The following is a 26,535-nucleotide window of genomic DNA, read 5'->3' as shown; positions in this document are numbered from 1 at the left end:
CCAATATAGTTTGAAGGTTGGGATGCACAGTTCCCAAGTTTACAGGTGTACCTATATATGACGTGAGTTCTCTGAAGGTCACTTTTACTTTGTCTTATATTATTTTTTAGTAGCAGTTGGGATGTCTTTTTATTTTGATAATATATAATCAGTTGTACTTTAGAGTTTTCTTCTTTAGGTTTAATATTTCTTTTAATAATTTGTTGCATAACCCTTTCATCTTCTTTATAGGCTGTGGAGAAGGACTTATAGTAAATTTTAATCAGGTTTTTGGCGTTAATGTCCTGTGGGATTTTGTCTGGGTGGCTTTTGTCCTGGTGGTTTTTGTCCAGGTACCATTTGTCTAGAGTTATTTTTGTGATTCGCTCTATATCTTTATTGGCGAATCCATTATTTATAAGGGTCTGAGAAGCTCTTTCTAACTCATTATGTACTGTTTCCCAATTATTACAGTGACTAAGAGATCTTCTAATATAGGCACTGATTGTAGAATCTTTGGGGACATTCGCTAGTCCCATTTAGGCAATGTCCTGAATTAGATGTTTTTATGTATACTGATGTGTCGTAAGTGCCTTCATTTCTCTGTTTTACTAATGTATCTAAAAAGGGAAGGGACCCTTCTATGCTGTGCTCAATTGTAAGATTGATACCAGATGTCTCTATTAATCGTTCTTTTAGATCGTCTATTTGTTGGCAATTTTCAGCTTTGACGAAAATATCGTCTATATATCTGCAGTAAATGTGAGGTTTTTGCAGATTTGCGAAAATTTCATTTTCGATGCTACCCATAAAAAAGTTAGCAAAAAGAAATATTAAACCTAAAGAAGAAAACTCTAAAGTACAACTGATTATATATTATCAAAATAAAAAGACATCCCAACTGCTACTAAAAAATAATATAAGACAAAGTAAAAGTGACCTTCAGAGAACTTGGGAACTGTGCATCCCAACCTTCAAACTATATTGGCATGACAACAATAAAGCTCTCACGCCGGTTATCATACCACCTCTCTTCAGGAGCTCCCAGAAACCACCATCATTCTGCTCACAAAAGAAATTTAAAAAAAGAAACTCTAGTAGAAAACACAGAAGTGCTAGCAACAAATCAAGACCATAGAAGACTACCTATCCTCGAGGCTCTCTTTATTAAAGAAACATCTCCCAATCTTAATATACAAACTAGGGATTTAGAGGCCCTCCCTAGCGTAAGGAGATATAAGCTCCCTGACAGAAGGTACAATACTGATGACGTCACACAACAGCCGACCAATGAGGAAGTAGAATAGTTCGGGAGTCCCAGTCCAGCCCACTAGCCAATCAGAAGCCTCAAAATGAAATATCAGACCTACATTAATAGTATATAAACACAAAAAAAAATCAATCAGATATTCACAGTCTAGCCACTGATGAAGCACTAAGTAGTGTGAAAACGCGTTCTGGCCAGTTTTTCACTTTGGTAAAGCCATGCCCAAAGTAACTTACAAAACAATGTCATATGGTGACATTATAAGACAACTTCCCGTGGAAGGGAAAAAGGTTCTCAGAGAAAAAGAAAAGGCAGATAAAAAAAAACTCTGCAATAATAATCTTGCCATTCAATTAAAAAAAAAAATATATATATATATATATATAATATATATATATATATATATACATATATATATATATATATATTATATATATATATATATATATATCCCTTCATTTTCAACGTGATATTCAACTTTTCTGCAAAAACCTAATATTTCCTTCAGGGTGGTTATTTGTAAAACTCGTGCAAAATCACATATACGTGAGAAAATATAATGAATTATTTTTTAAGTCAAATGTATCCTAAATTATACGTAGGCCTATATAACGTTACATATTCATACGCTAGTGACTTTGACAATTCTACTTACATTATTTACTTAGATGCTCCAGTCTACACTTGAATCTTCGACATCGTTGTGATATATATATATATATATATATATATATATATATATATATATATATATATATATATATATATATATATATATATATATATATATATATATATATACGATTTCAGGACATTTGTTACAATTTTCATAAAAATGTTTCGGCATACAGATTTTGTTATTTATATCAAGGTCTGATTTATATAATAGTTACTCGTATATGGAGGAATTCCTTCGTTCTGGATGTCGCTAACATCGTTTCATATTTGTTATTGTTTTTCTTAAACCACTGCATCGAGAATCGAATGCTTCGCTTTCTTTCAATACTTGTATACACTTGATATGTTTACCTACTACATATCTTTTCAGATAAAAATAAGATCTACACAATCTTTGTAAATGTAAATACTTGTAAACACTGTTGCACCATTTGTCGAGCCATCACTTTTGCGATCATTTCAGGATGTATTCTGAAAGCGACTGTCACAACAGATGTGTCATGCTTGCACACTAAAGAATTGAATCGATTAAAAATGTTTTAATATAATTTTAATTGTGCTGTTATAATCATAAGTCGAATTATTTGCCTATCTAGCTTTGGTACGGACAAGTAATCTGCACCTATTTGTTATGGAAAATGAGGAACGATAGTGTTCCGTGTTCCCTCTCGTCTAACGCTTGCCTGAACGTTTTCGACATGAGGCCTAGACCAAGGCGAACGATGTTGCCATATGAATATGTCTGTACATATTTTGTTACTGCTTACCCATTATTTTTATAGAAATATCTATTACACAAAAGACAGTCGGAAATATTTCTATTATGTATTTTACTCTTATCCATATTAACTATTACTCATGTCCAGTCGTGGACGTTGCGATAAGTAAAGCGATAATATCGCTTTAACCGGGAAAAAATTATCGTTTATATTTATCGCTTTCAAATTTCCCGCGATAAATTCAGCGATAAAGTAGACGAAAAACCGTTACGGCGGGAGGTTACAGGCTCATTGTTACGCAGCAAACAGATATGGTATTTTAAGTGTAAAAAAAAGAGGTTTTTATATGGATAGGTAGCAAAATTAAGAGTATTTTTTATTTATCGCAGGATTTATCGCTTATCGCTTTAAAGTATCTTGGAAATTTATCGCTTTATCGTTATAGGACTAATTTATCGCTTTATCGCAAAATTTATCGCTGCCCATTTCATATTATAGAAGTCCGTAGTGTCCTAGTCGGTGTAGAACAGTGGTTCCCAAACTAGGGGGCGTGCCCCCCTAGGGAGGCTTGAAGTCATCTGCTCAAAAATATGTTTAATTAGAATAATAAAATAATTCAAAGAACAAATATCTGCCATTACATGCATGCAAAGTATAATTATAGCAGTCACTCCAACCCGTTTTCTAATAAGCTAGTTCTCCTTACACGTTTTGGACAGGTCATTGATACCAACCACACTGACGCCACTGAGGGACTCGTCACAAACTTCCAATACTTCAATCCTAGAATTTCTAATCTTGTGAGGAAGAAGCAGCAGCATCCATCTCACTAAATTAGTTCATAAATTGTGCCTTAGTCTCACCAGTCTTTCCAAATATTATATGCCATGTTTTCACATTATCTATTCTTAATTAAAATTGCAAGTCAATTTTGCCAATTTGCTAATGTTCAATTTTTTCGCTCCCTTTGAACCAAATGTTTCGTTTTTAGTTACTTATAAAAATGTCTCTGGAATATACTATTATTTGTTTGGCTTTCATTATTGAAATTTAATGCAAACCGAAATCTGTTTTCCTGAACAATGCTAAGAAATAAATGCAAGAATCTTTTCACATGAACAAAAGAGGGAGTGGGGGCGTGCTGGTCTACTGGAAGCTAAAAGGGGGCGTCAGGTAAGACAGTTTGGGAACCACTGGTGTACAAAAAATTGCTTACATAGATATAATAATAACTACTACCCATTTCATATTACAGAAATCCGTAATAACTGACGAGCTTTCCAATACAAATAGTTTTTGGTATTTTGACCCCAATTAAACTGCACCGGGCGACAATTGTTCATTTTTTTTTTTTTTTTTTTTCAACCGCCCGGATCTCAACCTTCCGGCAGTCCGAATGTCTGCAATAATGACTTTACCATAGGCTTTGGAGAATGTTTAGTGTCAAAAGCTCATTATTTTAGTTTTCTCATAAAAATGTATGTAGCTGATGAAGAGGAATGGCAATACTATCTCGGAAGTACCTTAGATATGATGTTTCAATCACAATATATATATATATATATATATATATATATATATACACATTAAAAAACCACAATGCACTTTAATTCTAAGCCATCAACATCGGTAGACCCAATTGAAGCAGACATGCAGAAATTGAAATGCGGTACTGCTAAGGACTCGAACCTCAGCAATCACATGACAAGTGCTGTAATTTACCAACTACACTATCAAGAGAGAAATAATCACACAAGAAACCCACAGTTGGAGAAAATAAAATTTGAAAGATTCTTTATTTCCGCTACCAACTGTAGCCCTCTTCCAGTACTTTCCTGAAGAGGGCTACAGTTGGTAGCCAAAATGTAGAATCTTTCATTCGAAGTTTTTCTCAGACTGTGGGTTTCGTGTTATCTACAAATGTGCCACTACATTTCTGTTTAGACACACACACACATATATATATATATATATATATATATATATATGAGAGAGAAATGGGTGGGGAAGGACAAACGAAGATGTGTTGGGAATAGAGTTTATTGCCCTAACATTTCGACCAACTTGGTCTTCTTCAGAGGACATGTTGCATTACAAAGGACCACAAGTCTTATACTCGCAGCGAGGGGGAACCCGGGCAGCTGTGAGCAGATGTGTCAGGTCTTCTCTTCGGCTAATGATTTAATAATCAAGACACTTGCTGTTTTTGACAGGCATTTAAATCCGTATCTGTCATTGTTATTTTCCCTGGTGGCAATATGTGCGGCTTCCTACAGTTTTTCTCATTTTCTTTTCAAGTCCCTCATGTAGAATTTCCACGCAGCTCCAGTCAGGTAGGTTTCTGCATTTGTCTAGATGACGAACCAGGGAGTTGGATGTTCTATGTGCCCTGAGGTCGTTTTTGTGTTCATTCAACCGTTTCTTGATCCCTCGACCTGATTTGCCGAAGTATGATGAAGGACAGCCGCTGCATGGAATGCGGTAAATGACATTGAGGTTATTATGAACTGTGGAAGCCGCACATATCGCCACCAGGAATTTGCCACAAGGAACACACCAATATGGCTCTCTTTACATAGACTCTTATGACACCTTTCTTGTAGTTGTCAGTGCACTCACTCTTGCCATTCATGCATTTATCTATGTTGGTGGGTTTTCGATATACACTAGTAATAAAGTTGTCAGATGTAGAATCGACCAGCACGTCCAGGAAGGGGAATAGACCATTACTATTCATTTCTGTGGTGAAAGTTAGGCCTGAAATTTCCTGAAGGCAGCAACATAAATTCTCTAATAAACCAGCAGAATGGGTGCTGACAAAGATGTCATCTATGTATCTACAGTAGATAGATGGTTTTAGCTCTCCTTCCTGGAAGACTGATCTTTCTACAGCAGACATGAAGGCTTCAGCAAAGAGGACACCCAATGGTGATATCGTTCTTGTACACAATTGTCACCATTACTGTATTTATGTAACTTTTGTAATTTTGTCACCTTTACTGTAATTATGTAATTTTTGTTATTTCAGTTTACTCTTGAAAATGTCTTCATTAAGACAAAATGTTGAGCTCAAATAATGAAAAGAAATGGAAGAATACAGTGATCTAGTTTCAGTTCACCCAGTTAATGGCAAATCTCTAATCAGGAAAATTGAGAATATGAGGAAAAAAATGAATAACTACAACAATGCTGTCATTTTTAACTCCATGTGTATTACCGAGAACCTGCTCCCTTCTTTCACAAATATATATATACACATACACACGAAGCTACAGTTGGTTTGCCTGTGTATTGGCTATGAATAATCTATTAGTTTGAATCCCACACCTAAAAGTAAAATGCAATTATCATATAATTTTATGATTGTTTCACTTTGTAATGTGAAGGTTCTTGAGACTTTGCGGAAGACATCTCATCTTGCATTGCCAAACTCTTGCCTTAAAAAAAAAAATAATAATAAAAAATAATATAAATAAAATATATATATACATATATCTAATGTTACTGTTAATCTGACTCTTCCCATACGAGAAACTTGGAGAGACAGATTCATAGATTGTGTCGTGCAGTTAATAAGTAGCTTTGTCAAGGGGCTTTTCCAAACCAAAGTGAATAAACTGTCATGTCTCAAAGGCTTTGAAGTGGAAAAAGTAGTTTATTAGGTACACATGTCAAAGACGTACTAAATGGAAAGACTCAGCAGAAACTGCTACATTTAAAGAATTAATTAATGAATCAATTGTGAATATCACATTTTTTTTATTAGACACCAATAAATACAAATCTTTCAATAGTGATCTGCAACAATAAATTCTGTTGAACAAGATGGAGCCTTACAAAACAAATATTGCGGATACAATACTGAAAAAAAAAAAATTAATAAATAATAATAATAATAATAATCTCATGAAATGCACAATATTCCATAGATTATAATGAGAGCAAATCTGACAACCTACTGGTCCTGAATGAGTCGGTGACCCCACAGTACATATAATATCAGATATTTCCTACTACCTGTCTCCAAATCCCTTCAACTTCTTCCCTTCAATCTGTGTGTTCAACCCCACTGGGTGTAGCCTACTCAGCCTCCAGATTGGGCCTAAGCCTTCCATCAACTCTAATTTTTCACATTAGAACTGATTACTCACAGCTACTCCATTCCCTTCCTCCTCCTCCTACCAGCCACTGACAGAGGCAGACCCATGCTATATCAAGAGAAAACAGTCCACTGCTTCTTTTCAGAGAGATTTATGGGAGGGCAATTATTATCATCATTAAAATGTTCTTACACATTTATGTATATCCCCTTTGCCCAAGTGGCCAAGTTGAGTCACAACATGCACTACATATGCATTAACACTTATTGAACGTCCCTCTCAACCAAGCACTTCATGAATGAAGTCTTCCTCGTTGTCCACCAGATCACTTGAGTTGAGGGCAATACAGATGTGCTTGTACACCACTTCCACAGTAAGAAGTAAACCCTGTTTCATTATATGGCAGTCCCTCCCTCCTCATCCACTCAAAATAATTCAGAGCAGATAAGAACATCCTTTTAGGCTGGGTCCTATTTTCATCCTTTCAAAATCTTCCTTAATTTATTCCTATCTTTTACACTCTCTCTTCCCTGCTTGAGAAACATTTTTCAAGCATCCAAGGCCCCCTTTACCCCACCCATTCTTGATCTTCCTCTCAAGCTCACTTTATCTAGATTATGCTCATTCATTTGAAATGCCCAAACCACCTCAACAGTTTTTTATCTATCCTATCCAACAGCTCCTCCATCCCTGCTCTCTATAATTCACTTCTACATCCACTCTGTACATTCCCTTATGTGATCCCAAATATCTCCTTCAGCTTCATATCCTTCATCCTCACTTTCAACAAGCTGGTATCATCATTCTTTGTACATTCAATCATTTTACTTTTTCATTTAATCTCACCAACCTCCTTTAACACACCCTTCCAAACTCAGTCACAAATTGTTTGTCTCTCCTCAGAGCAGTGTCATCTATAAACATTTCACATTTCAAAACTTGTGGGATATGACAACCATAACATTTGATAAGTAAAATATCTATCACCTTTTTCTCCAGTCAAGTCCTTAAGCTGATTAAATTGTGATGGTACCTGAGTAAATGATAAATACCTTTGCCTCAAGATTCACTGAGTTGACAGACACCTTCAGCCTCACAGCACCCATCAAAATTCCTAAAACCCCCTCACATCTATTTGGTAAGAAATACTGGAGTTGTCTGCATTACACCAGTGTAGGTCTGTTTCTGTCACTGGACAGTAAAAAGAGGAAGGTAGCAGTTACAGGCTGTCAGTTGTTCTTATGTGAAAAGGTGGAAGGAAAATTGTTTAAGTTGACAGATACAGATTTTGGGCCAGATCCAGTCATCAAGTGCCAGGCCCTCAGGGTTACACCTCCAGGTGGAGATGAAGTTGTTGATGGTATATGAAAATGGGTGTCAGGGGTATCATACATTTATGTCCATCACACAAACCATCACAGCCAGGTACCCATCATTGGTCCCATACCTGAATAAAGAATAACATGATAAACCTTCCTTTAAACTGAAAATGAAATAAGGAATGAAAAAAGTAATTTGAAAACTAAAAATATGTTCATATTCATATTAACATTCATATCCTTTATATTGGGAAGCATAGATGCATCATGAAGTTTGAAATTTCTCACTGGGCTAGAAGGGTGGTGGTAACTGCGAAGGATCATACACAGGAGCTTGGTTTGATGTTTCTACTGAGGATGACTGTGAGGCATTTAACTGAAAGAAAGGTGGGGGAGGTCCTTGGGTGCCTGGTGGGGGTGGGCCTTGAGTGCCTGGTGGAGGTGGCCAGGGGCTCTCATCTCCTGGTGGGCAATTATTCTGTTCACTGTAATGTGGCACATTTGGTCCTTGGTAGGGTTCTCCACTTAGAGGTCGAGTTCCAAAAGGACCTGAGCTTGAACCCCTCATGTGTGGAGGCACACTGAAATCTGGAGCACTATAGGGACTTCCAAACTGGGGTGGACCTCCAAACTGTGGGGTATTGCAGAAAGGTGGTGGTTCCCCCCAAGGCCTCTGTATATGTGGAGGAGGTCCTGGAGGTAGGTTCACTGTACCTGGTGGGGGAGGTGGAGGGGGGAGAGGAGGAGGAGGTGTAGCAACTACTGAAGGAGTGCCTGTGACTGGAGGAGGGGGAGGAGGGGGTATAGGACAAGGTGAACCTAGGGGTGGAGGAGGACCCCCAAATCCATTAGGTGTCACTGGCGGAGGTCCTGAAGACTCCTGAAGATGTGGTGGTGGGGGGCGTCCAAAGTTCCAACATTCCTGGCTGAATCCACTGTTAGGGGGCCGCTGCATGGGCATTTGAGGGGGCCCACCACGTGGGAAACCAGCCCCTCCACTGTTGAAAGGACCACCTCCTCCTGGGGGCATGCCACATGGACCTCGGGGTGGTCCCCTCATCATCCCTCCCATAGGTTGTGGAGAAGGAGAAGCCCCCCAGGGAGGTCTTGCTCCCTGGGGCCTTGGGGTTCCCCAGCTGTGGGATCTCGCACCGTTCCTCATACCGCCCCTGATGGATGTCCTTACAATGCCACCATCACCTCGTCCTCGCTTCTGATGGGGGATGAATTCGTTGGGTGCATGATTTTCCTGCAACAGATTATCAGATCTTTAATTAACCTTATACATGCAAGAATTATTCCTAAGTTGACTGAAATATTGGGAGATATCAGAATAAAGTATAAAACGATACACACAATAAATGGGATATTCCTGCTAAGCATTCAGCTGGCTGTGCTTGTATGTAGTTGGTCATAGGGTTTAGGTTTCAGAGTGCAGATGTTTTATTGGGGTGGTCAAGGTGTATCTTGTTATCATTCTTCATGTTTTATATAGTTTGTAAGGTGTCTATGTTTTTTCTCGACTGCAGGCAAGTTGTAATTAAATGAAGTACTTATGAACTGTTTATAGACTGTGATTAGAGTTTACTTCTACTGACCAAATCCTGTGCTTGCTATCAATCTTGGTTAATTTATTTACTTCTTGATATTCACTGTTAGGTTCTTGATATGTGGGCCGAAGGACATTACCCTCAAGAGTATAGCTCATGATTTTAGAGCTCTTGTCCAAGGAAAGGAATTGACCATTCAATTTCACTATTGGATGTTTCTTTGCTTCATGGTAGTCTGGGGTGAGCAATGTCATTGAAGGTTTTTGAGGGGAGGCCTCCATTCTATTTTGTCTTAACTACTGATCTAGTTTGCCTCAGCATGTTTGGGTGTTTTTAGCAGCTGTTCTGTATTTGCTGTGCTGGGATATCATCATTAAGTCATACATGAATGGTCTGATATTATATTCTGAGTCTGGTGTGGGGGAGATCAACTGTGAAAAGGCTGAATAGTGCAGGTGAAAGTAATTCTCCTTGGGGGGACTTCATTGTACAATCTTCTGATCCCAAATAGTTGATTGTTTTTGGGATACTCTTCACTTTGTTATAAAGTTTGTTTACCATTTCTTGTCTCTGTTATGGATGTCTGTCTCTATGATCTTTTTAACAGAATGTGTCTTGGGGTTTACACCATCAGATGGGAAGCATGGAAGAGACACCAGACAAAACATGGCAACATGAGATAAAGAAATTTGTAAGTGACACAACAGAAGTTGGCACAGTCATGCAACCCAAGGATGTATTCAAGGGATGCCAATATCAAGCAGTGGACTACGAATGGCTAATTGATTTATAAAAATACTCCTCATACTCTGTTCAAGAAAAGATGAAATGTGAAAATAGCTTCATACCTGTCTGACCAAAACCTACCATTGTTTCTGATGATTTCTTATTCTTATTTTTACTGATGCGCTCTTCCTCATCATCTGAATAGTCCAGGTAACATCGTGGAGGCTCATTGTTGTGTTCCCAAGAAGCATCACTTCCTCGCACCCTAGAGGGAAAAACACAACCCATATTACAAAAGGCATGAAAAATGAAACTATACATGCACTCCTCCAATCCATTGGAAATGTACCAGTGGATTGGAGAAGTATATATGTAGTTCCACTATACAAGAAAATGGGGGACAAAAATGAATGTAGTTTTAGAGGAATCAGTGGGTTGAGTGTGGTTGGAAAAGTTTATGGGCATATGCTGAGAGGATTAGGAGGGAAACAAAGAAAATATTTGGAGAAGATCAGGTGGATTTTGGGGATGAAGAGTGTTTATAAATTATTATATTTGGGCTAATATTGAATATACATTTCTCCCTTACCAGGGAGGTGGCCAAGTCAAAAGGAATATAACCACTCCTACACATTTCATCCCCACCCATTCCACTCCCCTCCACCACCCTTTCTTCCCTCTCATCTTAGCTCCTCATGGATGATAGGTCATCCCAGTATCCTGCCCACTGCCCTGGATCAGAAGCAATGCAACAAGACACAGTACATCCATAGCAAGGCTGCTTCACTTAATCAAGCATAAAAAGAGAAGTTGGGAAGAAATCCCTTTGGGCTGCACCAAGATATCATTCACACATAACCACTCCCCAATCCCCATTCCTTCCATTTTCCACTCACCTCTATCTCCTATCTTCTCCCTTCTTTGCTCAACACCCCTTTCACCCCAAACATCCATCTCACCCTCCTTCATACCCTCAAGTTCACTCCCTCCACCTCTGCCTTCCATATATCTTTAACTAATATTTCTTCACTCATTTTTTCCATGTGTCCAAACCATCCTAGTACTCTTACATCAGCCCTATCTACCAACTCCTTTTCCACCCCAGTTCTCCTTCTCACCTTGTTTCACACTCTATCCAACCTTGTAATCCTTACCATACTTCTCAGACATTTCATTTCAAATACATTTGAACTTTCCTTCTCTGCTTCTATCAAATTCCAAGTCTCTGCACCATACAGTGCTGTCAGCACAATCATCTCTTCATATAATTTCCTCTTTGCATCAATTACCAAATGCCTATTTCTCATTACACTTTTTAGTTCCCCAAGGCAATTACTTGCTTCTCTTAAGCTACAATTTAGCTCCACCTCCACTCCCCCTCCTTTCCTGTCACACGCTACCCCAAATACCTAGAGCTATCCACTTCTTCCACCCTCTCACCTTTAAGATTTACTTCCAACTTGTTGCCATCCTCTCCCCTTGTACATCTGATCACCTTATTTTTACCCACATTTACCTTCAACTTTCCTACCAAATATGTTCCCAAATCCCATCACTCCTTTAATCCCCCCTCTGACCATGCCATGAACACAGTGTAATCAGCAAACAACAACTGACTCACCTCCCATTTTTCTCCATTTTCTTGAACCATTTCCAATCCCCTGCCCATTACCCACACCTTTACCTCCTGCATCATCCCATCCATGTCCAAATTGAACAGCCATGGCGACATGACACATCCCTGATGCAGTCCCACCTTTACCTCAAACCACTTGATCTCTCCATGTCTAATTCTAACACAGGCTCTACTACCCTCATAGAAACTCTTGACTGCCCTTAACAGCTTTCCCTCAATCCCATATACCTGCAAAACCTCCCCCACTGCCTTCCTGTCTACCCTGTTATAAACCTTTTCTGCATACATACATATACCAAGGGTTTTTCCTCCTTATAAGGGAGGTAGCCAAAAAGAAAAAGACATAAAACCATTCCCACCCATTCCATCTCTAAATACACTCCACTCCCCTCCATCCTCCCTCCCATCTTAGCACCTCCTGGATGATGGGTCATCCCTGCAAATTCTCCACTGCCCTGGGTCAGAGGCAGTGTCGCAAGTCACAGCACATCCACAGCAAGGCCACTTCATTAAATCGGTGACCCCTCTCTCCGTCCCCCCATGCATAAAAGGAGAAGACAGGGAGAAATCCCTTCGGGCTGTGTCAAATTTTGCTCACATATATTACCTCACCCCCCATCCCCCCACTCCCTCCACATCTGCCTTCCATACCTCTTTTACTAGTCTTTCTTCACTCATTCTTTCCATGTGTCCAAACCATCCTAATACTCTTTCATCAACCCTATCTCCCAACTCCCTTTCCACCCCTATTCTCCTCCTCACCTCCTCATTTCTCACTCTATCTAGCCTAGTAACCCCCATACTTCTCAGACACCTTATCTCAAACACATTCAAACTCCTTCTCTCTTCCTCTCTTATATAAGTTCCATGTTTCTGCCCCATACAGTGCTGTTGGCACAATCACTCCTTCATATAGCCTCCTCTTAGCATCCATTCCGAAATGTCTATTCCTCATTACACTTTTTAATCTACCAAGGCATTTACTCGCTTCTCTCAATCTACATTCTACCTCCACCTTTTCCTGCCACATTTGCACCCAAGTATCTAAAACTATCCACTTCCTCCAGTCGCTCTCCCTTAATGCTCACATCCAGTCTGCTGCCACTTTCACCCCTTGTATATCTCATCACCTTACTTTTACCCACATTTATCTTTAGCTTTCTTCTATCACACACTCTCCCAAACTCTGTCACCAACTTCCTCAATCCCTCCTCCGATCCTGCCACAAGCGCAGTGTCATCCGCAAACAACAGCTGGCTCACTTCCCACTTTTCTCCATTTTCTTTAACCATCTCCAATCCCTGACCCACCAGTCTTGCTTTTACCTCTCACACCACCCCATCCATGTACAAGTTGAACAGCCAGGGCGACATAACGCATCCCTGACGAAGTCCCACCTTTACCTCGAACCACTCACTCTCTCCATTTCTAATCCTGACACATGCTCTACTATTCTCGTAAAAACTCTTGACAGCTCCTAGAAGCTTTCCTCCTATCCTGTATATCCGCAAAACCTCCCACAGTGCCTTCCTGTCTACCCTGTCATAAGCCTTTTCCAGATCCAGAAAAGCCCAAAAAACATCCTTCCCCTTTCCTATAGCTTTCTCACATATCTGCCTTACCACAAAAATCTGATCTACACAACTTACATAATTTTAATATTAGCAGAAATATCATCATTTGCCCAATTCCTCCCCAAAATCCTCCAATACCAAAAATAAAGGTTTGAAATATTGGTAAGAATTTTCAAATATGTTACATACAGTTACTGGCAATACCTTATGATACTTATATATTAATATATATCCCATTTCTTTTAGGAAAAAAATTAAAATTTCTCCAAGAATGTGTTGTACACTTACTTAGTAATTTCTGACATGATGACAAATTTAGTATGCTCGGTTGATGGTGCATAGTAAACAGAGGCCCCAATGTCAATGTTCCTTTCTTTGATGTGGTCATCAGAGTTGAAGCGCACAACATAGAGAGGCTCATGCACTGGACCAAAGACATCAAACACCTGTCCTAAGACCCGTTGGCCACAATCCAGAAAGAGGACGGAATCCAAGTCAATGGCTGGAATCCCTGGCAGAGCCTGCACCACCACTGAAAGATTGAAAAGATTCTTTATCACTTCAAAGCAGTGGCAGTCTTGGCAGTCACATGATACAGTAAGTGGTATTACTAATCTAAAAATAAATTGATATATACATGTAGATCCAGTGAATGACACATGTGAAAGAGATTTTTTCTTTTTCTTTTGAAGAAATACTAGACTGTGGGTCTGTTTATATGTCATTGGATATTATGAAGAGAAGATGGGTACAGTAGCAGTCACTGGTTCTCCATTCTCTTTAACATATGAAATACATATAAGGGAGGTAGCCAAAAAGAAAAAGGCATAAAATCATTTCCACCCATTCCATCCCTAAATACACTCAACACCCCTCCACCCTCCCTCCCATCTTAGCACCTCCTGGATGACAGGTCATCCCTGCAAATTCTCCACTGCCCTGGGTCAGAGGCAGTGTTGCAAGTCACAGCACATCCACAGCAAGGCCGCTTCATTAAATCGGTGACCCCCCTCTCCGTCCCCCCCATGCATAAAAGGAGATGGGGAGAAATCCCTTCGGGTTGCGTCAAATTTTTCTGACACATACTACCTCACCCCCCATCCCCCCACCCATTCCACCTCATGCATCACAACATCATCCATATACAACCATTCTCCATTCACCCCTGTCTTCTGTCCTCTCCCGTCCTTCCTCAACAGACATTCCCCTCTTCCCCAAAGCCCTCCCTTCACCCCATCCATCCATCTCATCCTAGGACATCCCCTCATGTTCACTCCCTCCACATCTGCCTTCCATACCTCTTTTACTAGTCTTTCTTCACTCATTCTTTCCATGTGTCCAAACCATCCTAATACTTTCATCAACCCTATCTCCCAACTCCCTTTCCACCCCTGTTCTCCTCCTCACCTCCACATTTCTCACTCTATCTAGCCTAGTAACCCCCATCATACTTCTCGGACACCTCATCTCAAACACATTCAAACTCCTTCTCTCTTCCTCTCTTATGTTCCATGTTTCTGCCTCATACAGTTCTGTTGGCACAATCACTCCTTCATACAGTCTCCTCTTAGCATCCATTCCGAAATGTCTATTCCTCATTACACTTTTTAATCCACCAAGGCATTTACTTGCTTCTTTCAATCTACATTCTACCTCCACCTCCACTCCACCTTTTCCTGTCACATTTGTACCCATGTATCTAAAACTATCCACTTACTCCAGTCGCTCTCCCTTGACCCCTTCCATACGATGCTGCCTACGTAGGCGGCATGAGGAGCAAGTGGATATGCGAGGCTGCCATATCGGCGTCTTGATTATATTTATTGTAGTTGCCCCTGCATGACATACTCTCTAAACTATCTTCATCACATTTTCTATGGTTATCAAAATTCACGGGTGAAAGAGAGAACGATCGATATAAGCGGTGACTATTTTTCATGATGCGAGTATTATGACGAAACATCGTACGTCTGGCAGCTAATACTGCCCGCGAGATTTTGGCCCGTAGCGAAGTGGTTAATAGTCACTTCCAGTCTGCTGCTGCTTTCACCCCTTGAACATCTCATCACCTTACTTTTACCCACATTTATCTTTAGCTTTCTTCTTCCACACACTCTTCCAAACTCTGTCACCAACTTCCTCAATCCCTCCTCCGATCCTGCCACAAGCGCAGTGTCGTCAGCAAACAACAGCTGGCTCACCTCCCACTTTTCTCCATTTTCTTTAACCATCTCCAATCCCTGACCCACCACCCTTGCATTTACCTCTTGCACTACCCCATCCGTGTACAAGTTGAACAGCCAGGGTGACATAACGCATCCTTGACGAAGTCCCACCTTTACCTCGAACCACTCACTCTCTCCATTTCTAATCCTGACACATGCTCTGCTACTCTCATCAAAACTCTTGACAGCTCCTAGAAGCTTTCCTCCTATCCCGTATATCCCCAAAACCTCCCACAGTGCCTTCCTGTCTACCCTATCATAAGCCTTTTCCAGATCCATAAAAGCCCAAAAAACATCCTTCCCCTTTCCTACAGCTTTCTCACATATCTGTCTTACCACAAAAATCTGATCTACACAACCTCTACCCGTCCTAAATCCACACTGTTCCTCACCAATTACTCCCTCAGTTCCTCTACTAACCCTCTCAATCAAGATCCTCCCATACGCCTTCCCAACTACAATTAACATACTAATCCCTCTGAAACTACTACATTCACATTTGTCCCCTTATCCCTTGTAAAGTGGAACTATACAGGCACTCCTCTAGTCCTCTGGCATTCTATCCTCTCTCCAGCAAACATTAAATAACCTCACCAGCCAGTCCACCATCACTGTACCTCCTTTTTTTCAGACATTCTGCATGGTATCCATCCAGACCAGATGCCTTACCTGCTTTCATCATCTTAACAACTGCTTTCACTTCATCCTTCCTTATTTCTCCTCCATTTTCCTCACTCATCATGGTCATTTTCTTAGCATTTCCCACTGCAGCTATCTTTCCCTCCCTATCCTCCTTCACATTTAGAAACTCCCTAAAATATTCTGCCCATCTTCCCCTTACTGCCTTCTCTTCCATCATCATCTCTCCATCTGCACCTTTTACCTTTTCTTCTCAACTTGATTCGCCTCCTCTTCCTCTCTTAATTTCTTTCCAAAACATCTTTTTATTATTTTTCAAAAAATTTCTGTCATACTGTTACCCCATTTCACATCTGCTCTCCTCTTTGCCTCCTTTACCTTGTGCTTTACTTCTCTTTTCTTTTCTTTGTAACTCTCATATGACTTTCTCCTCCTACTTTGTAACCAATCTGTGAAAGCTCGCTTCTTCTCTTCTACAACCTTCTTTGTTTCCTCATCCCACCATTCACTACCCTTCCTTCTATTTCCTCCTGTCCTTCTTGTTCCACACACCATATGAAATGGTGGAGGAAAGACTGTTCAAGTACAAAGAGTGCCATCCCCATGAGGATGCACCTCCCAGTGGCTTTCAAAGTATTAGTGGAATTTGAAGATAAGTGGCAGGGAGATGATTCTGGTAACCCTCTCAAGGAACCACCATGAACAGGTACCAGTTGTTGGTCCCTGTGTGAAGTTGAAAACAGATGAACAAAAAGATGTATTCAGTGCTGAATGTATATTCAATGGTAGTAGTTTCTACAAACCTTGGTGTTCCACAACATTCCTGACAGTTCCTATGGGTTTGGCTTTATCCTCTTCAACGGAAATTTGCAAGTCTTCTATAGGTGGTAAATCTTGAGGCAACATCTCTCCTTTTGTGCGAGGAGGGCCAGCTTTTTTAAATGTGTTTTCTTTTCTATAAAATAAGGATATAAAAATTGGCACAAGAAAAAAAAAATATATATATATATATATATATATATATATATATATATATATATTACACTAGATTATGAAGACAGCGACAGAAATAACCAGTCATCCATGAGGGGTGATGAAGGAATTTTGGATACGTGTAGGGTGGGTGTATATTTTGACTCAGCCATCTAATGAGGGGAAGGAGAGGGGGGCCACCAACTAAGTGAAGTGACCTTTCTGTGGATGTAGTGTATTGCTGCATTGCTTCAAACCCAGAACAGTGGGCAGGAGGCAGGGATGACCCTTCATCCAAGAGGAGTTAAGATGAGAGGGAGGAAAGTGTGGTGGATTAGGTGTGGAATGGGTGAGAATGGTTACATCCTTTTTCACTTGGCTACCTTCCTTATATAGGGAAAAAGTCCTATAGATAGATAGATCCCATGTAGAAGAGGGTACTGTTTTTTGGTATATATGTATGTACAAAGCAGCCTTGCTGTGGATGTGCTGTGTCCTGCTATTGCTTCTGACCCAGGGCAGTGGGTGAGATGCAGGGATGACCCGTCATCCAGGAGAACCCAAGAAAAGAGGGAGGGATTGTGAATGGGAGTGGAGTATGATGGGAATGATATGGGTTGGGGTGGATTTATGCCTTTGACTTTGGCTACCTCCCTTGTTGGGGGGGGAAAAGTCATTAGTATGTATGTATGTATGTATATGCATGGAAGAGAGAAGGGAAGAGATAGGTGTGAGTGGAGAATGATTATGAAAGGAGCACAAAATGACACGGCCCAAAAGGATTTCTCATCTTCTCTATTTTTGCACGAGGGAATGAGGCGGGAAGGTCACTATGTAAATAAAGTGGTGGGGCCCTGCTATGGATCCACTATTTTTTACTACATTGCTTTTGACTCTGGCAGTGGCTGGGGAAGAGGGATGACTCTTCACTCACAATGAGCTAAGCTAAGGGAAACCAATGGGTGATGGACAGGAGTGGGTCCACTCCTCGACTGGCTCCCACCTTATATGACAAGAAAAAGCCTTTTGTTATACAGATACAGTGTACAGTGTGTAAATAAGAAGAAAATGGCATTTGGGTGCCCCTGCTCTCTATCTGCTTATTTTTTCTCATTCACATTTGGTGTCTATCTACATGCCAAGGGCTTTTTCCCCCTTACATGGGAGGGAGCCAAGTCAAAAAGCAAGTACCTACTCCCACCCACCACCCTTTCCTCCCTCTAATCTTAGTTCCTTGTGGATGATGGGTCAACCCTGTATCCCACCCACTACCCTGGGTCAGAAGCAATACAAAACACAGCACATCCACGGCAAGGCCTCTTCACTTAACATGGGATGCCTCTTCTTTATCCCTTCATGCAGAAAAAAGAAAACGGGGAGAAACCTCTTCAAGCTACATCAAAATGTCATTCATATGTAACCACTCTATAACCCTCATCCCCCACACCATCCCTTCCTTGCATCCGAGTATCATCTATACACAGCCATTCTCTACTCAGCCCTATCTCCTGCCTTCTCCCTTCCTTGCTTAAAAGACATTCCCCTCTTCCTCAAAGCCCCATTCACCCCATCCATCCATATCATCTTCAGTGATCTCCTCAAATTCACTCTATCTCATCACCTTACTTTTACCAACATTTACCTTCAACTTTCTCCAACTACATATCCTCCCAAACTCCATCACTAACTCCCTTATCTCTCCTCTGACCCTACCACAATCATAGTGTCATCTGCAAACAACTGGCTCACCTCCCACTTTTCTCCATTTTCTTTAACCATCTCCAGTGCCCTGCCCATTACCCTCGCCATTACCTCCAGCACCACTCCATCCATGTACACATTGAACAGCCATGGTAATGTGGCACATCCCTGACGCAGTCCCACTTTTACCTCATACCACTCACTCTTTCCATTTCCAATTCTAACACAGGCTCTACTATTCTTAAAAATTCCTGACTGCCCTTAACAGCTTTCCCTCAATCCCATATATCTACAAAACCTCCCACAGTGTCTTTCTGTCTAGCCTGTCATAAGCAATCTCCAAATCCAAAAAGGCCCCCCAAAAATCTTTAAATTTTGCTCAAGCTTTCTCACATATCTGACTCACCACAAAAATCTGATGCACACAACCCCAACCTTTCCCTACCCACACAGGAAGAAACCACAGTTCCTCACCAATTACTCCCTCTGTTCCTCTCCTATTCCTCTCAATTAAAACCCTCCCATAAGCTTTCCCGACTACACTCATCTGATCCCTCTGAAACTACTACATTCACATGTCCCCTTTTCCTTTGTAAAGTGGAACTATACATGCACTCCAGTCCTCTGGTACTTTACCCTCCCTTAGACACAAATTAAACAACCTCACTAGCCAGTCCATTTAAACCTTCTGAATCAGGTATCAGTTTCTCATTTATCCTAGTTACCATGAGACTACTTCATTCATCTCCATGAAACCTTTGACAGTGATTTAATGTAAGAATTAGGTAAGATAAATGAAACAAATGCACATACATAAAAATTCCTAAATCATATATGTACAAAAATGGTTTAATAAAAACAGTCCTGTAAAATTAAGGGAGTCAAATCTACCTTTCCTTTCCACCTTCAGTAGCTGAATCATGTGAGGATTCATCAGAACTGCTTTGATCTGACGAGGATGAAGATCTGGATGAGGATGATGATGAGGATGCAGAGTCTGATTCAGAATCTGATTCTGAGTCTTCTGTTTCACTTGTAATGTCAACCATACAGCGATATTCTCCAAGCACTTCTGGTACTGATGACTCTGTTTCCTCAACAGGGTGATGGTTTTCCCCTACAGACTCTGTGTCACTGTTTGTCTGAATAGCATTGTCTGGCTCCACTGCTGGACCATTTGTGGTTGTTTCATTTGTTGTCATTGGAAGGTCTTTGTTCAAATTACCATTTGCTGTTGATTCAGCCATTTCATGATCAGATTCAACAAGATTCTCTTCCTCTTCCATTCTCTCTTCATTTGTTTGTACTTGTTCATTTCCTAGAGGAAGTGGAGTTTCTAGAATATCAGAGTTATTTGGTGCATTCTCAATCTCCTCAGATTCCTCTTCACTATCTGATGTTCCATAAAAGGATAGAGAGCTCAGTGCACCTAGTGACTGTCTTGATTGATCCTGTTCAATTTGATAAAACAAAGATGGAATGAATACCAATATAAAACATTTATGCCAAGTTATTGAAAAAATAAAGAAATAAATCAATAATAATAATAATAATAACAAAAGTAAATTTAAATATCAACGGTATCTCTAAAACATCCAAGACTCATGGATGACCGATTTGAATGGCTTTCATCCAATAAGTCATGAAGCAAATTGGCATATAACTAAGCCAGTGCAATTCAGCCCTATGAATACAACAGGGAAATGAGACTAAATTTCCACAACAATGAATCTATTCAACATTTAATTGACATTGCTTTTACTTACACAGCAAAATTATATACATAACTAATGCACAGTAGGTAAAGTATTTTTTTGTCATTTCTAGCCTTAGTTATTCTATTGTCAATTTATTATAACTGGTGTGTCTGATACCTAAAAATAATACTATAATGATGCTTTGAAGATGGTGAGGAGCATACATCAGGAAGCATGTAACTGCAGCCAAAGCCATCACCTTAGTCCTATACATTTGGAGCAGGTTAGTCAATGCTGGGAATCTGAGAAGAGTGCAGGATTTGAACCCACAACTAAGCAAATGTAAGACCAGTATACTTCCAATTATGCCACCAATGCACTTACATTCTTTGTGGTGCCCGAAACATAAAAAAGTAAAAAAGTCTACTGCAGTTGTTACTTCTTAGATATATTGCATTTTTGATTGTCTTTCTCAACAGTGGTCACAATTATCATATGTTATGACAGTCATGTCATCTGGATGGCCCTAATTTTACTCCAAAATAAATGTTTACTGTATGTGTGCAATGTATACTGCTTGAATAATAATGTTATGATTTTATCATCCTTTAAAATTTCTGCTTCAATAGAGAGAGAGAGAGAGAGAGAGAGAGAGAGAGAGAGAGAGAGAGAGAGAGAGAGAGAGAGAGAGAGAGAGAGAGAGAGAGAGAGAGAGAGATTGCCACATTCAGCAGATATTTTGGATCCTTTTCTTTATGTACCTCTTTTAATCCTCTCAATCAAGATGATTAATTGAGAGGATTAGGAGAGGAACAGAGGGAGTAATTGGTGAGGAACAGTGTGGATTTAGGACAGGTAGAGGTTGCATAGATCAGATTTTTGTGATAAGACAGATATTGAGAAAGTTATAGGAAAAGGTAAGGATGTTTTTTGGTCTTTTATGGATCTGGAAAAGGCTTATGACAGGGTAGATAGGAAGGCACTGTGGGAGGTTTTGCAGATATACGGGATAGGAGGAAAGCTTTTAGGAGCTGTCAAGATTAGAAATGGAGAGAGTGAGTGGTTTGAGGTAAAGGTGGGACTTCTCTTTTCTTTTCTTTGTACTTCTCATATGACTCCCTCGTCTGTGAAAGCTCGCAACAAAGAAGAAGCGAGCTTTCACAGATTTGTAGACATAATGACAAAAAAATAAATCTGATACCCCTTCATTAAAAAATATATTCCTAGCAAGATAAAATTTCTCATACTGTATACATTAGGAACAAATTCCATGAAATACAGGCATACGTCACAAGCAAAAATCACGATATGATAGGAATAACCGAGACATGGTTAATTGGCAAAGAGATTGAAGCTGAATTTAATATTGCGGGATTTATACACTTTCATCAGGATAGAAACTACAAGGAAGGTGGGGGTGTTCTGTTGTACATTAAAGACAATGTCCATGCCTATGTTTTAGAAAAGTGAAACAAGATACATATAATAGTTTGTGGGTAGAATTAACCCAAACAAATGGACAAAAAATAAATGTAGGTGTAATATATGGGTCAAAAACATTATCATTAGCTGACAACTGTTGTTTCAAGAACTGTCTAGTTTCTGCAACTGAGACCTGATAATGGGTGATTTCAATCTTACTGACATTAATTGGATGACCCTTGAACATGGGCATATAGGTAGTCGCTTGATATATTTTCTCGGTGACAATTACTTAGTTTATTATGTAAAAAAGCCTACAAGACATGGAAACTTACTCAATCTATTGATCACTAGCCGTGAAAGCATGATAACCGATGCAGAAGTTGGTGAAACTATTGCAAATAGTGATCACAACTTTGTTAGATTCAAATTGCCAAAACAATTTAGAACAGATACTTGTGTATCTAAAATACCTGATTTTAGTAAAGCTCAGTTCATAGGACTACGTCAGGAGCTTCAGCTTACAAATTGGGAGGCAAAATTAAGCGAAAGACCTGCAGATCAGATATGGGAAATATTTCAATATATGCTTACTAAGATGATTCATACTTACATCCCATTTAGGGACAGACTCCCTCCAAATCAGGCTCGCCCAAAATGGCTTAACAAAGAAACTGAAAAAAGTATTGCTAAAAAGAGACAGACTTATAAGAAATACAAGTGCTTGGGTTCACTTAATGACTATTAAAGATATGTAATAATACAAAATCACAATACAAAATGAATATTGCTGATAAATCCAAGGAGAATCCCAAAGAATTCTATAGTTACATTAGAGATAAAAATGTTATTAGGAATTACATTGGCCCACTATTATCTGCTGGTCAACTTGAATATTCAAATGAGGAAATGTGTGATATTTTAAAAAATTATTCTAGCTCAGTATTCATAAACGAAACACCTCAAAGTGAACTCCAAACTGAAACCTGTGAAAAGTCTGGGGTAAACTTACTACAGTAAATATAACTAAAGAAAAAATTAAAAGATGTATAAAGAAACTCAAAACTAATAAAAGACCAGGGGCTGATGGTTGGCATCCAAGAATCTTAGAGGATAAACACCTATACATCGGCGAGACCTCCCGTGACCTGAAGACCCGGATCCGGGAGCATCGCTACGATTCCCGGAACAACATCACCACCAACGCCTGTGTTATCCACCGGAACACCAACGACCACCTGATGGATTGGGATAACGCAGAACTTCTGTTTAGTGAACCAGACAGGGTGAGGAGAAAATGCCTCGAAGCGGCCACCATTCAAAGCTTCAAAACCATTGAGCAGAACAGAGGCATGTTTAACATCGCCCCTCCTATCATCCATCTGTTACCCGCATTAAATAAATGTATGAAATGTCCCCCTTAGTCCACTTCAACAAACTGTCCAAAATGTCCTCTTTTGTCTCCACCAAGTCCCACCCGTCCCCCTCCTCCCCCCCTCCACCTACCACCCACCCCTCCCTGATAACCTCTCCCAGTTCCTTCCCCGTTGGCTTATATGTGCTCAGAGTGTGTGTCATGTCTGTACTTGAAAAAGCTGTAACAAGCGAAACGTAGTACCAATAAAGGTTTCGATCTCACAAGGTGTTTATTCTCACAGTCTTGTCGGCTTTTGCCATTGTGATTCATCTTAGAGGAAATGAAAAATGAGATTATTGCTCCATTACAAATTATTTTCAAGAAATCTATCATATCCGGAGATGTCCCAAGAGAATGGAATATAGCTAACGTTACTCCCATATTCACAAAAGATGACAAAAAGAAACCAAATAACTATAGGCCTATAAGTTTGACTTCAATCATAGGAAAAATAATGGAAACTATCATCAGAGATGCTATCGAACATCATTTAGAAAGTAACCGTTTGATAAATGATAGCCAGCATGGATTCAGAAACGTTCTTGTGCAACTTACTCAAATTCTACAACACAGTCATCTCAAATTATGAAAAAGAAACAATATAGATTTAATATATTTAGATTTTGCAAAAGCTTTTGATACCATCCCCCACGAAAGGCTACTTACTAAATTAACTTCACGCAGAGTAATTGGTAGCCTATTAAGTTGGACTAGAAATTGGTTGAATGATCGAAAACAGAGAGTTGTTTTAAATGGCAAAACTTCTAGATGGAAAAATGTTACAAGTGGAGTTCCTCAGGGTTCCGTTCTTGGGCCACTTCATAGTATATATAAATGATATAGATCATGGATTAAAATCTATTGTCTCCAAATTTGCTGATGATACAAAACTGTGCAGAATGGCAAATGACCAATGAAATCAATTAGATAGATATTCAAGAAAATTCAGATAAATTACAGCAATGGTCTGAAAAGTGGCTAATGAAATTTAACATTAGATACAAGTTTATACACATAGGTAAAAATAACAGTATGATTAAAAGTTATTTGGAAATTCATTAACAAAAGTGGATAGTGAAAAGGATCTTGGCATAATTATCAGTAACAATCTCAAATCATCTAAGCAGTGTTTTTCAGCCTCTGAGAAAACAAACAAGATTCTAGGACTGATTGCACAATCTTTTGACTTCAAAAGTCCATCACTCATTAACAAGCTATATAAATTGTTAGTTCATAAGAACATAAGAATGAAGGAGACTGCAAAAGACCATAAGGCCTACACTAGGCAGCTCCGTATCCATTACTACCTGTCATCCCCATCCATAAAGTTGTCTAAACTTTCTTAAGGGGACCGGCTGATCAAAAAATGAAAATCTTTATTAATTGGGTTGTTGCACAGAAATTTATGCCAGGAGTTAAGGACACCATATACATCTTTCCTACCCCAAAAAAACTAATCTGCAACCCTTTCATGTTTTGCCCCCCCATCTCCCTTTCAAAAAAATTGATAATTTTGAAATGACTACTCCTCCTATAATAATTGCTCTACATGAATGAAATTAATATGGTGGAAGGACCTTATCCAGACCTTCAAACTAATAGAGGGAAATTTTAGTTAAAGTAATTAGTTTGTGGAATTTTAATTTTTATATCTTTTCCCACCCCGTCCCCCTTCAAATAGGGAAAACAATTTTTTGGCAAAAATTAACCCTTTCAGATATTAAAAAAAACGTTCTATTTCATCAATCAGGCAGATTTAGACATATTATGTGTGAATTTTCATTGAAATTGATTAAGAAGTTATGGAGGAGTAGAAGTTTGAAGGTTTTGAGATACGGGCCGTCAAAGTTTTCACTAACTTTGAACCCCTACATACTAATATAAATAAGGAATATCATGGCATTTCCTTATTTAGCTTTTTAGGCTTGAATGTTGATGATATTTAGAATAAAATTTATTCATATTCAGTCATATATGTTGATGTCCAGTCATATAATCCTCTGTCTTATGGCTCCTGGTCCCCACCTGCATTTTAGGCAGGTTATTACATTAGGGTGTCATAGCTTGCTTACTTTGTAATTCTTGCCTTTTCCTAGCTTCCTGAAGGTGTTTGGTTTGCTTGCGAGGACATGGCATCTCAAAAATAGTATAACAGCTTGTCAAATGACAAAAGGATTGATGGTGGCTTGCAGTGGAGCGTATCACTCAATTTTTGTCTACTGTTTATCGCTTTCTGAGGCATCTACCCATTCTGGGGTCTATATATAACCTCTGGTACAGAGACAGAGTTGCCAGAAGTCACTAGGAATAGCACTCAATCATTACAAATTATTGTTATTTATTGCAATAATATATATATTGTAGTGACCAATACGTATCATAGGGCCGAGATGGGGTCGAGTTGGGGGGAGGAGGGGGTTTATTTGCCATAACTACGAAAATAAGGCGAATTTTGATTGAATACTCCACATACAGACTGTCGATTGCCATACGCAGATGTAGAATTTTTTTCCCAGTTTTTCATTTCTTTCCCAATTTTCATCGATTCTTGACCAGCCGGTCCCCTTAAAACAACTGATAGTTTCAGCGTTTACCACATGGTTACTAAGTTTATTCCATTCATCGATCACCCTATTAGTAAACCAATTCTTGCATATTTCCTTTTTAAATTATGTCTTTCGATGTGTTCTCTGAGTCTATTTACTATTACTGATTCAAGCATTTTTCCTATAACCGATGTCAAACTGATTGGCCTGTAGTTGCATATAGACAATCTATCTCCCTTCTTAAAAACAGGAACAATGTTTGCTTGCCTCCAAGCAGTAGGCACAAAACCAGTGTCAACTGATTTATTAAATATTTCAGTTAACTGGTTGCAGATTTCAAATTTACACTCCTTTAGCATTCTCAGAAA

General features: G+C 39.3%; 1 protein-coding gene across 3 annotated transcripts in view; it reads right to left on the bottom strand.

The window, feature by feature from the left end:
* Nucleotides 1–4,674: 4,674 nt before the first annotated feature.
* The window catches only part of LOC143028641 (uncharacterized), a 40,208-nt gene continuing 18,347 nt past the window's right edge, over nt 4,675–26,535 (bottom strand). Inside the window, exons 3-8 of one of the 3 annotated variants that reach the window (XM_076191060.1) lie at nt 19,977–20,536; nt 17,216–17,367; nt 13,837–14,080; nt 10,480–10,603; nt 8,351–9,311; nt 4,675–8,190 (exon numbers count right to left, since the gene is read on the bottom strand). In XM_076191060.1, coding sequence (XP_076047175.1) covers nt 8,355–9,311; nt 10,480–10,603; nt 13,837–14,080; nt 17,216–17,367; nt 19,977–20,536 — 2,037 coding nt within the window. In that variant the 3' untranslated portion in view covers nt 4,675–8,190; nt 8,351–8,354. Of the gene's footprint in view, nt 9,312–10,479; nt 10,604–13,836; nt 14,081–17,215; nt 17,368–19,976; nt 20,537–26,535 lie in introns of all 3 variants that reach the window. The other 2 variants (XM_076191059.1, XM_076191061.1) reach the window with 2 other exon arrangements.

The sequence above is a fragment of the Oratosquilla oratoria genome, chromosome 9 (assembly GCF_046742065.1).
Source record: "Oratosquilla oratoria isolate Oo_2021 chromosome 9, ASM4674206v1, whole genome shotgun sequence".
Lineage (NCBI taxonomy): Eukaryota > Metazoa > Arthropoda > Malacostraca > Stomatopoda > Squillidae > Oratosquilla > Oratosquilla oratoria.
This window is presented reverse-complemented; position numbering and strand designations above follow the sequence as displayed.